The 13,572-nt window shown below is 38.8% G+C and overlaps 1 protein-coding gene across 1 annotated transcript in view; it reads right to left on the reverse strand.

The window, feature by feature from the left end:
* mast3b (microtubule associated serine/threonine kinase 3b) overlaps positions 1 to 13,139 on the reverse strand; it is a 35,285-nt gene extending 22,146 nt beyond the window's left edge. The window contains exons 1-2 of the mRNA XM_053322783.1: positions 13,093 to 13,139; positions 10,349 to 10,438 (exon numbers count right to left, since the gene is read on the reverse strand). Coding sequence (XP_053178758.1) covers positions 10,349 to 10,438; positions 13,093 to 13,139 — 137 coding nt within the window. The remainder of the gene's footprint in view (positions 1 to 10,348; positions 10,439 to 13,092) is intronic.
* Positions 13,140 to 13,572: the final 433 nt, after the last annotated feature.

The following is a 13,572-nucleotide window of genomic DNA, read 5'->3' on the forward strand; positions in this document are numbered from 1 at the left end:
CTCAACAGTTAAGTGGACTGATAAGCCAACCTCAGAAAAAGTGTACTCCTATAAGCTAAAGTATAATCATTTTGGCCTTTGGTTCGCCACCCGTGATTACTACTCTCATGCAATGCTTCAGGCTGTGTTTACTTGTAGGTGTGTGTATTTGTGTGTGTTAAGCTGCAAAACACAAAAACACTCAGAGTGGCATTTTACAACAGTGTAAAGCCAGGCAGATTAAGGACAAATCTGACCTCTAAAGTAGCAGACTGATCCACTAAGCTTTGACTGTTGTGGTGCGCTGAACAAGTCAAGAGTGACACCAAATTTCCAAATATGTTTGGGCTTGTTGTAAGTTAGGAGTGGTGGAAGCAGGGTTAGGGTCCACTTTCATGTGGTACAATAAGTGCAATTTATACACATTACATTGCTTTCATTACAGGAATTTAACATTTTTACACTAGAGTAACCACTGATTATGAATAAATAATCATATAAAATAATACAACAACTATTGCACTATTCAGGATTTCATTGTGTTTTGATACAAGTTAAAATGTTGTCTCTATTTTGGCTTTTACTTTTCTGGGCTTATTTATCTATTTTAAATCTTTGTGTAGTTTTTCTTCTTTAGTCGCTCATTTTGAAGGCAAGTCTTTCACATAACATGGTAAACATACCTGACTAAACAAAAGATGATAGCTTAGTAAAGCAAGTAAGAATGAACATATTAGATTTTTTACAGTCCATTTAATTACATGTTCAACCGAACCTTTCTCCTTCACTGCTTCAGCACAAAAGGTCGTGTGAAGACAGATGTTCAAAAGACTAAGAGTGAGAACAAGTTTCACTTCAGCTGGGGTTAAAAAACACATGTAAACTCAGCTAAATGGTATACTTATATAAAGTATCAATCCCTGCTTTTTTTCTTTTGTTTTTGTCTTTTACTCATTTGTGATGTTGAAATTTTTTCAGTCAGATGATGGCTGTTGGTCTTTTAGTTTCCTCATTTGTACATCTTGTCCTTTTTGAGACAGTGCTACAATCTGTCACCATAACCACACTTGGAAGACAAATTGGTCAAACTAACCATGCAAGTGTGACTTACATCATAATAATACGTCACTTAGCCAACATTATGTGTACTTTTTACCATAATACTGCTTCGGAGTCGTAGTCAGACCTAAATGTATCCCGTGTAGTTCAGTTAGGGCGACCCTTTGAGACAAATGTAATGTGTTATTTCTTCTTTGTGTATGTATTTTTGTAATCAGGAATGTCCGATAATATCGGCCCTCCGATATTATCGCCCGATATTTACTTAAAAATGTCCGGTGGTGGGTCCTATCTGGGTCCTACTCTGCTATGGAAACACAACAGCTGAGAGGACCAAGTGAGAGGACGCCCCTGTAAAGGTCCCGCCTCCAGAAAGGGGGCTTATGTCTGTGTTTGGAACTATTTCTAAGTGTGTCCTACGGATAGTCAATTTGCAATTTGCAATGACTGCAAAGCAGCATAGTAAATATGGAAGTGCCATATTGGCACTTTTTTCCATAACTTAAGTTGAAGTTGTTCTCTTATTTTGCACAGACTGTGTTTACATTTGGAAAGCCATGTTGCATTTATGTATGCATCCAGTGGGGCATCACAATACAATTAGGCATAATGTGTTAATTCTACAATAGGAGATATGTTATGTTGTTACAGTTTTGGTGTAAAAAGCCTGCATATATCGGTATCGGGTGATATCGGTATCGGAAATTAAGAGTTGGTCAGTATCGGAATATTGGATATCAGCAGAAAAGCCAATATCCATATTTTTAATATTTCATCATCAGTCACGTCATGTCATTACCAATTTGGAAATAGGTTGGATAAAAGTTGAAATGATTCTATTTTGAGCAATACTTTTGAGTAATGGTCAGAATTATGTCAGCTGAGGTAGTCGGAAAATCCTTTGAACACTTGAAGTTTTGTGCATTTACCAAAAATACATCCTGCATCATCTAGTACAGATGAGGCATATGATACTTAGCGAGAAACACTGAGATGTATTTGTCTCTGCCCACTGAGATTTAAATCGACCGATGAGATTAGGTCCGCCTTCAGAGCAGTTCTGCCTTGAGAAATGTTTATGTAACTCTAATCTGCATCTGCAAACGCATAACAAACCAGCGTGACCGCGTCTGAAGGGAAAGAGGGAAAACCGACGAGAGCCAAAACACAAAGAGGAAACCTCCCATCAACAGTCTCAAGGCTGAGGGGGGTCTGTGTGTGTGTGTGTGTGTGTGTGTGTGTGTGTGTGCGCAACAGCAGGCCCAGATTGAGCCACAGATGTCCAAGACTGAGGGTGTGTGTGTGTGTGTGTCTAGCTATTTTCGGGGACACATTTCAGACTTAAGACCAGTTAATGGGGGATGGCTTGGTGACAAAGCTGTGTCCCTAATTGGGTCAAAGCTGATTTTTGGGGCAAGGTGAGGGTTAGGTTAAGGTCAGAGTAAGGGTTAGGGTACATCTCCAGGAGAGGGTTAGGATTAAGTGTTAGGGTAAGTATAAAACGAGGGAGGGGGTGTGAAATATCCTGTGGCCCTGAAAAGAAGGGGTAAGTTTTGACAGATAATACTGAACCAATCAATGATTTCTTGATAATTTAGTGTAATAGAAAATAATTAATCAAGTATTTTGGTAATCTATCATTGAGTCATGTTTTAAAGCAAAATGCGAAACATTTTCTGAGTCCAGCTTCTAAAATGTGAGGAATTTCCGCTTCTCTGCCTCTTTTTCTGTTTTAAATTGAATATTTTGGGGTTTTGGACTGTTGGTTGGAAGGAAAAAAAAGGACTTTGAAGATGTAGCTTTCATTTTAAAATAATATACATAACATATTTTTAAACTAACCCACAAAGCTACAACGATTAGCCAATGAATCAATGCATACTCAAATATTAATTTAGAGCTGCAACAACAAATTGATAAAAACGATAAAAATCGTTTATTAAAAGTGTTGGCAACGAATTTCATTATCGATTTGTTGTGTTGCGTGATTACTGCCTTACTTGCCAAGTCGTGGAGCAGTTAAGACGCAGCCGAGCGGAGCCAGTATCGGCAGAAGCGGAGAAAATGGTCCGCCCGAAATCTTCTTGTGTAGGAGCAGTTCACACTACATACAACTAGAAAGTGTGTGCTGCATCCTGCCGAGGTCGGCACAAGGCGCGTGAGCGCACGTATGCACGCACACAAAAAACGATGGGTTTTCTATCGCTTTTGCGCATCATATCAATGATATAATGTCACTGTGTGGATCATTAACCTTGTTGCAGTGTGCTCCCTGGTTATACTTAGTGAACTAACAGCTTCTACCTGCTCAGATCTCACAGGGTCTGTTCGAAACCGCATACTTTCCTACTACTCGTACTAACTCTGATGTCATTTGAAGTATGTAGTGTGTTTCAACTGCGTAGTATGTGATTTAGAGTATGTGAGAAGTTCCCGGATGGTTTACTAGATTCGCCAGAAATGCGGAGTATGCATCAAGAGCTGACTACTCACACTCAAGTTACCCATGATGCAATGTAACTTCATCTATTAATCAAAAAAAAATCAACCGATTAATCGATTATCAAAATAATCGTTAGTTGCAACCCTAAATTAATTGCCAACACTATTTCGACAATTGGCTAATCGTTTTGAGTGATTTTTAAGTCTAAATTCTCTAATTTCAGCTTCTGAAACATGAACATTTTTTGGTTTATTTAGTCTTTTATGACAGTAAACTCAATATATTTAGGTTGTGGACTGTTGGTCAGGACAAAAGACAACATTTGAGGATGTAATAAGGACTAAGGAACAATGTTTTTCACTATTTTCTGACATTTTATGGACAAAACAACAAATCAATGAAATCAAGAACCGGCAGATGAATTGATTGTAAAAATAATCATTAGTTTGCAACCCTGCTAACCAATAAATTGATTAATAGCGAAAAAATAAAGAACACACTGTACTCAATGAAAGCTGAGGTCACTTAATGTCATTGTTTGAATCAGTTACCAGCTGCAGGCTCAGTATCCAGTTATCTATCAGTCAACATGGCAAATACTAAACTATGCCCTGCAGACAGTGAGTATCATCACATCAACACACAACAATATAAACTGCAAATACAGGCAACACTGGTCTGCAAACACCCATACAGCTGTATGTCTCCACTTTGGCTCCAGTAATATCTCATTGATAGTGTTACAGAGAAAAGTGCATTAATGTGACTTGTGCCTGATATTCTATAAGGCATTTGCTTTTGGGGATACTCCTATTAGAGCGAACACTTATCTGCAAACTTACTTTCTTTCTCCCAGTTAGCTGTTTGTAGTCAGGACAAAAGCTGTCTATCAGACTCATGGTCACTGACACGGACGCTGGATTAACATTAGAGCAAGCGGACTGTCTGAGATGAGAAGAGCTAGTTTATATTGGGAATATTTCAACAAAACGTCCTCGGGAAAGTAAAAACACTAAATGAGACTCAGTGTGAAACAGCTACGACCTTTAACAATGATTTAAAGCAGCATTTTAACACAAAAAAAGCCCGAAATAACCCGTTAAACTAATGTTAGCTTGAGCGTCCCAAACTCTTTTACCTTTTTGAGCGCTTCAGCAACGCTCCCGGAACAAAATGGGACTTGTTCTGGCTCGGCACCGCTGACCAGTGACTCGGATCCGACATGCTGGAGGATTTTTTTTACATAACCCCGCTTTTTTGAAGTTATCGGAGATCTCTCAGAAACCCGCTCCTCCGGCTGCTGCTGCTCTCCCCACCATCGTCTTCCCTCCTCGGCGACTCCTTTTGTATTCACACCGACTCTGTGTGCCCGTGTGCGGTCCAAGCGGCTCTGAAGCTACCGTATCATCCTCCGGTCCGCTGTCTGACTGCGATGCTGTCCCCGAAACAGACATATCATCTCCATGACGGTGTGTTTAGTGTGTAATACTGTTCACCCAGCCGCGGTTCACTTTGAGCCAAACACACACTGGCTGCGTGGAGTCTGATGCTGCGTTCACGGACTGCTCGTTGCCTCCAGCTTCTCACTGCTGCAGACAAAAATATCGCCTCTAGCGTAAAGGACGGGTTCATGTTTTTTCAATTCAGTCTTAAAACAACAGTCAACTGCCCAAATTAAGATTGAACCAGTCTTTCCCCCCTCTTTTTGTTCATACTGACTATTACCATTAGAAGATCCCTTCATAATGCACTTACAATGTACGCGATGGGGGTCAAAATCCACAAGCTTCCTTCTGTACAAAAAAGTATTTAAGTGAGGCTAATATGTAGCTTCAGTCTTCTAAATTAAAGCCAAAGTTCCTATTTCTGTTACTATATTTTCACTGCATTTCAACAGGGAAACATTGTCTGAGGAAACTCAAAGAAGAAAATGTTATGCTAAGACTGTAAATGTTGTAAACCTGACATGATTAACTCTGACTGCTGAAGCCCAATATAAGCTTCAGATAAACTTTAAAATGCATTTTTGCATAAAATGACTGTGTGGACACACTGTGGGTTTTGGCCTACATCAGTTACATTGATAGTGCATTCTGAACGGCTCTCCTAATGGTCAGTATGAACCGGAGGAATAATTACAGCAAGTAAACAGTATTAACTATTAAAAAGGGCACTTGACTGGTGTGAACCTATACTTCAAGGCTGCAACTAATGATTATTTACATAACTAATCCCTTTGTCCATCGTGTTTTGATAAATTGTGTCTTTTGGTGGACAATGCCCATCACAGTTTCTCTCAAACCCAAGGTGGCATCTTCAAAATGCTGGTTTTCTCTGACCAAAAGTCCAAAACCCAAAGATATCCAATGTGCGGTTACGTAAGAGAGATTTTAAAAAGGCTTATGTTAGAAAAGCTGGGTCCAGTGACAAATGACTTAAACATTTAATCAATAATAGATATACTTAATAAATCCTATTTAATTTACATTTGTCACGTACCATGCTCATTGATGAATCGGAAAAAACTACAAAGAAGCTAGCCTAGCAGACTATTTTTCATCTGTTGTGCCCAGTCAGATGTTAAAGAAGGCACCCTAAAATAGAATTAAACATTTCTTATTATATTAATATACATAACATAGTCAGTATCACACAAAGATACTAAGGCTGTCTGATTATTGATAGAAATGCTTATTGATCCCAGTATTTATACTATGCCTCACTGTTTCGAAGAAACAGTGGGGAAAGTGTTTGGATTGTGTAACAATAGCTGAAGACTGTAAAAGACTTTGTTGCAGCTTTCATGGTGCAACAGTGAAGCTGCTGAAGATTGTAGGAGTGAAACTAAACTGACTCCCACGTTACAGAGGTGCAACAAAACTACTCAAAGCTGAACATGGCCTTTTAATGTCACTACTTTCTCATTTGCATCTTGACTGTTTAGTTTAACTTGAAGACGCAGCTGAGTTGTAGACATGGTCAGTCTTGTCCTGAACAGTGTCAAAAAATTGATCGATAGTTACATTCATTAGTGTGGGCACAGTGAAGAGGCAAATTTATACAACTGTTTAAGAGTTAATGTCTGAAAATGTAATAAAAATGCATTATGTGACGAGAGCAATGTTAAGACAGCACATTTATGTAATATAGCCTCTACAATCAATCTGTGGTTATACTGTAAACCTGCTTAAGTTTCAGAACTGCTATCAATGGAAACACTGACTTTAAGATTACCTCTTTGTTTCATCTTTCATGTGCCTTCATGCTATGACAGCAGTCTTTCCTACAGAACATGAAAGCAGCTTAAGATGTTATCAGGTTATACCATGAGAAGTCTGACAGAGGGAGGATCCCTGACTAAACTTTTCTACAGTGGTACATTCCACTGCAAGTGTGTGTATTTTAGTTTCATTTCAGGAACTGCAGAACAAAAAATACATGCTGTTTATACATTAAGTGCCATTATGTATTTGTAATAATTACCACATTATCTCATGGTGTTTTTTATTATGGGGTGTGTGCAATATGTGTTAAGTGCAATGTGCATTGTGTTTGTACCATGGGGTGAAGGAAATATTTTATGACTGAAACAGCTGGTGCTGTTTTGTTCATATGTTGTTTATTTACTGTAACTGTGGAGGCATTTATGCATGCAGAACTGAGTCTAAGACAAATTTCTCTACGAGGACAATAAAGTAAAACCTAAATATTTTGTTTTGAAGTTCAAATTACCTTCAGATTGAGAATAAAAATGTAATCATTAGAGCTGCAATGATTAGTTGATTAATCCAATAGTTGACTGGCAGAAAATTAATCAGTATTTATTTTGATAGCTGATTAATAAGTAAAAATACCCAAAAAATCCTGATTTTAGCTTCTCAAATGTGATGATTTAACGCTTTTCTTTGTCATACATAATAGTACATGATTATAATTGTCATTTTTCATTATTTTCTGACATGTTATAGAAATATATATTGCAAAGAGTCAGTCCACGTAATTAAATTTTTCATTTCTGGAGTCAAGATACCATAGACATTTTTTTTCCTAGAATGACTAATCATATTCTGCTTCTGACCCTAACCCTAACCAGTCTCACTCCTCATACCTAAACCATACCAACCTAACCAACGAAGACAACAAGTACTAGCCATTCTAGAAATATATAAATCCAAATTTTAGAAATACTTCCAATAAACGTAGTAACATATCCTTTCTTCCAATATGCAGTATAGCTGATGTATTTATTATATGAGGAAAACTTATGAGTGTGTTAAACTCAGAAATGAGTTCAACGCCTTTAGTTTAACTGAATTTCAGTAAAATGCTCTCAACTGGTCAAATCTTGTTTTTGTAAGTGGGTGTGAAGTTTATTTGATGCTATCAACAACTGTTTTACTTATGTTAATTTTGACAAAAGATCCCTGTGAAAAATGTTTTTTTCTTTTTTTGTGGATACGATTAATATAATGTCGTCTCACACCTCCATCTTATCTTCTGCCCTCCTCAGTTAACAGTCCTGGAAATCTTTTTTCCAACTTCTTTTCTAGATGACAGAGATTTATTGAGCACTATAAATCCATTTTCTATACCCCAGGGCATAATGATCTATGGGTCTATTAGCCCTTGTGTGGTCTCTGCCGTCTATGCCTCCCTGTACTCTGCATAATGTACTTTAAACGCACTGTAGTCCAGTCTCTTCTCATAAAACTAACTGTCGACTTCTCTCCCCCCAGACAGACTTACTTGTGTCTCAGTGTGTTCCAGAAGGTGAAAGAGTGCAATGTAATCCCTAAAGTCATTTTTATCCCACTTGAAATATTGTAACACTTATATGTAATTAGGGTAAATTTATTATAAAAATCCATTGTCCATCAAACTGAGAATCCAGATCAAAATTCTTGTGAGCCTATGTGATCAAGTACCCTCATCGTGATTTAATACAGGCCTACATCACCAGTGAGGTCTTTTGTTTATAGCTTAACTTAAACTATTTTGTCTGTCATTTATATTTGTTTTTACAGTATTTCATTTTGCTTTATCACATTGCATACAATTTATAGTATTTTTTGTACACGTACCTCTGAGTCAATGCTACCAAGACACATTCAGAGTATCAAAGGTTGATGTAAGGAAGCCATTTACTTGCATACAAACACAGAATCTGATGCAAGTTTCTGGATGGTGAAACAACACATAGGGGGTGGAGGGGGGAGTGAACTCCAATGCAAAATGCTGTGAAGAATGATGCCAACAAATGTGCAATTTGACATCCTGTGGCATCAGGTTATGGCTGCATGAAAACTGCATTGTGAGGAATTCATGATTATCCCTGATAGAAAATTTGCTCATTTTTGAACAGAGGGAATGGGATTCATTACTGTAGAGTGTGTGGTGTGACAGCCTAGCACTGCTCACACATCCAGAAACATGCTGGATGCAGCCGCCTCTGTTTGCGGTGTTGCCTTCCTCCACAGCACCCAGCGCCGTTGCCAAGCAACCCACATAGACTTGGAGACAACTAATAAATGATGGGTCTTAACTGGTGACAAACAGAAGCACCTTAATATACAAAAACAACTCAGAGTTATTGAATATTCACTAACTTATTTATTTACTGTATCATGTTGTTATACTACGACAGACTAATAGACCCCAAGTGTAAGAAGGAGCGCTTCCACAGGTCATTCATTCCAACTGCAGTCAGACTGTACAATGTTGCACTATAGTTGCACTTTAGGGTCCTTTATTTAGTTTATCGTTTTTTATTGTTGTATGTATGTGTATGTGTGTGTATATGTATGTATATATATATATGTATATATGTGTGTGTATATGTGTGTATGTGTATGTATGTATATGTATATATATATATGTTATAATTGCATTTTAGGGTCGCTTTACTTAGTTTTTAATTTTATTGCTGTATTGCTGCATTTGTTTTTTGTTTTTTTCAATATCACTATTTTTTGAGCTTCTGTAGCAATGAATTTCCCCACTGTGGGATCAATAAATGTATCCTTATCCTTATCCTGTAGTTGGAAAGGCAGTCCAGTCACTAGCTTTTAATTTTACTGTTACTGGTTCCATCGGGGCTTGTAAAAATGTACAGCTTTCTTCAAATAATTGAAATAAAAGGATTACTCTATGGTGTACTAGTAAGTTGATTGACAACCTTGTTTACCGTATTCATCAATGTATGATCTAGATTTGAGGGTTTGTTGTTTGTTTTCCCTCAAATCCTAAAATGTTTCAGCCAAATAACCAAATGTACAAAAACATTTCTTTTTTAAAAAGCAATTACTATTTTCAAGCAGGATGATACCTGGTGTCCATAGTGCCATTTATTTGTTACATTTTCTGTGACAATGCAATTAGTATTGCCTCCTGCTTGGTTATGGCAGTAAGAGTCAGTAGACATTTACTGATGCAAAAATGTTCTTCCAAGAGCTAACAAGGTTAAAGGATAAATGCTAAAAATCAAAAATAATAATTTTCTTTTTTTAAGGTAAATAATTTCTCGAAACATGCACTGTAATTTTTAGCCAGTGAGACTCAAAAGTGAGAAAATAGTGTGTTTGTTGACGACAATTTGGATTAATACACATTTAGTCCACTAGTAAGTATTGACACTTGAAAAATAAACAACAGTGCTCATGATCATCAGGATCAGATATGATACAAAGAAGTAAGCTAAATTAGGCTTTAGACACAGTCAATACTTGTTAGTAGTTCAGTTCACTGTTGGCTCTCATCTTTTGTTTCTTAATAAGAAACATACAGAATATCACAAAATGTATCCTTTTGATGTGGATCACAGTGGATCACAGTTCACTCTCGTGGTAGCATGTGACCTGGCTATCTTACCTCCAGGGATGAAGTGTTTGTAAGGGGCTGCAGGGACTGCAGGGGCTGCATGGGCTCAGGAGGGTGGGGCTCTGGCAAGTGGGTGATAAACTGTAAGGCAAGACATGGTCGCATGGATTAGTGTGCTGACTCAGCACCTTGCAATACCGGTATCTGTCATCAGTCAAGAGCATAACTCTGGTCGAGGTAAGAGGTTCTTGCCTGCCTCTCATTGGCTGACATTACTAGATATCAGTGACAGATGCTTGTTGTCTGCGCCACCTGTCTGCAGGGTAATGCTACTGCCTTTTGACTAGCATTGTTTATTAAAGAGTGGTTAGATGCAACACTGGGTGCACATGATTAGCTGACTTCTAAACTCACACCAGTGAGTTGGCTGCAGGGTGTCAACACACCAGACAGGAAGTGTCATGGTCCAACACATTTACTGAGCATCTATAACCTTTGACAGTGTAGGACAGCGTCTTACAGCATGCTGTATGTTGACAGGCTTGATATCAGATTTAAACTAACATTCATTCTCTTTAAGTAATCCTGAGAACAAATGCAGTGGTTCACTTTGCTTCCTAAACACAAAATCCTCAAACTGTACTATTTTAAATAAATGCTGTCTACCCCTTTATATCTGAGTGCACCATTTTTGCCTAAAAATATGCATGCTCATCCTTCTTAAGGTGTATATCTCCCTGATGCTGACCCAGCGCCGGAGCTGTTTTCTATTGATTTTCCTGCTCAGATGTAAGCTCTGCCTTATGGGCTCCACAGTGCTGCTATTGTCTCAGTGCTGCAGACGCTTCTCAGTGCTAAACACAGCACTGGCTACCAAAGCACTAATGAACATGTTGTCATAGTAATACAGGGAGGATGGTAGGAAAAACAACTCCACAAAGACTCCTCATTTTGCAGTGTCGGCTCATAATTACAACAACACATGCAACACATTACGCAGTATTTTGTCTTCACACGTTTTCTGTTTCAGACCCCTAAACCACGAAGCCCACTGTGGTGCTTCAGGGAGTAATCATTTTCATTTTGCATTTTTATTTGGTCATCACTTCATGGACGCTACCGCCCTGAGTGTAAACTGACTCACTGGTGACATTCCCACTGTATTTCTGATTTGCTCAGATGTTCAGGTCAGACATGACGCTTCACAAATGACATGCCATGGCAGCAGCAACAACCCTTCAGCAGCACAATATCTGCAAGATTGTTTTTACTATAACAATAACAATCATGGCTAGTATATCATATTTTGAATTATGTGATTAATCCAAGATGTTTTGTCATACTATTGAACAACACCAATGGATGATTTATCTTCCAAAAAGTTTGTTTCTAGAAAGCTGTGTATCAGCAAATAGTTTCATGTGAAGCCAGACTGAATATGAATCTGATTACAAACAAAAATGTAATTCCACACCTTGCACAATTGTTACACTCTTAGTGGTGAAACAGACAGATCTGAAACCTTAATGTCAAGACCAAGTTCATCAAAAAGCATGTGTGGACTAATGCATCCACCCGCATCTGCCAGTAAAAGGCCTGCCATGCTCACTAAGTGTGAAACCTCCTCTGTATCTGCGCGGGAGCACCAGCCTAAAGATGAAAACAAAACGAAAACAGCGCATGCTCAGCTGATATGATCTACTGAGTAGGCAGATAGATGGATCAGAGAATGGGGCTGTGAGCAGGGAGCACCTACGCCTTATGGATCAGCATCTAGTGGGCAGTAGGTACTCCCCCCCCTCCCAGCAAAACAAACAGCTATATTCACTGTGGAGGAAGAGTGGGCGGATAAAAGACTGCAGCCATGTCCTTTGATGGAGATGGGAATCACAGGTTAAAAATTATATGTAAATAAATAAAACATCTCTTCTCTTAAAGACTGAAAGACATCTCTGTGTTTTGGTGTTGTGAGGGAGAGCATGTGATTCATGCAGGAATCATGGAGTGAGGGTTTCATGTGAGGTAGAAAAAAACAACAAAACAAGGTAACTGTAGACAAAGGGAAAACACAAAACATAATGAACGCAGAATTCAAATTGAAGTGTGAGCTTAGTTGAAAATAAATGAAAATGTGTGTTTGATTAAAGCAAAATATGCTTGACAGGCTTGAAAGAACTGAAGAAAGTAGTATAATACCACATATTGTTGAACTGGTTAAAACTTAAGTTGAGTCTTCATCTTCCCAAGTTCCCCCCCCCTGCAGTGTTAGCTGTTGAGTTTCACAGGTTTAACCAGATGAACCAGCTGTGCTATGAAATGTGCAAACACTTTAAGTTCAAGTTTGGAAAGCTGTATTCAACTAGTTTAAAGATTAATACTCAGACAGGAAAACCAAATTGAGCCTGCATGTGATTAATTGATGATACTGAAAATACCTCCATTTTGCAACTAATGAGACACCTGTAACTCCACTTCTAGAAAGTATTTTTACTTTGAGAGCAAACTGAAGCTGTTTAGCTATGAACCTTCAAGCAAACATGAGGGATTATTTACATTTTCATCAGTCTCTCTGACCGTTTTTAATCTCACAGCTTTAGTAGATAGTTGTGGGTTCTAGTGGGTATTAAGGCCACTTTGCATGAGGTTTTAAAAGCAGTATGTGTGTCACAAAAACAAGACAGCACGAGCGCATTATTACAGTTACTCTTATTACAACTTTAAAAGGCAATAGTTTCACATGGCAGCCCGCGGTTTGGCACCTGCACTAGAGGATAAAAATAAAATGCAGAACTTACTCCAGAGTCAGCGAGGGGATCTTCAGTTTATCTCGCCTGGACTTCATTCTTGCTGCACACCAAGCGGGGGCTTCACTTACCACAGCTCGGCACCGCTCGGTCTCATAGTCGACTTCCAGCCACTCATCGCTGCGGCGGGTGACTAAAAATAACTCGTTTAACTGAGTATCGTTTACCAGCAGCTTCAGCGGATTCTTGTGAGATGTTCCGTAGCAGTACAATAAAATGCAGTTATGGCTGAAAACACGTGAGGTGCCTCAGCAGGTTTGCGCGTTTTGCTTCTCGTCCGTCTCCAAGGCGCAACGGAGAGCGACTGCCACACAACCGAGGGAGCGACGGGTCACCCTAACCTCCATGTGACTGGTGGGGAGGGAGGAAAGGAGCGAGCGAGGGAGGAAAAGGGGGAGTCTATTGGAGGAGGGTGGCTAAATCAATTTGGGAGGTGGGTGACAGTCAGAGCCGAGGTTGGGTGAGGACAGG

The sequence above is a fragment of the Scomber japonicus genome, chromosome 7, assembly GCF_027409825.1.
Source record: "Scomber japonicus isolate fScoJap1 chromosome 7, fScoJap1.pri, whole genome shotgun sequence".
Classification (NCBI taxonomy): domain Eukaryota; kingdom Metazoa; phylum Chordata; class Actinopteri; order Scombriformes; family Scombridae; genus Scomber; species Scomber japonicus.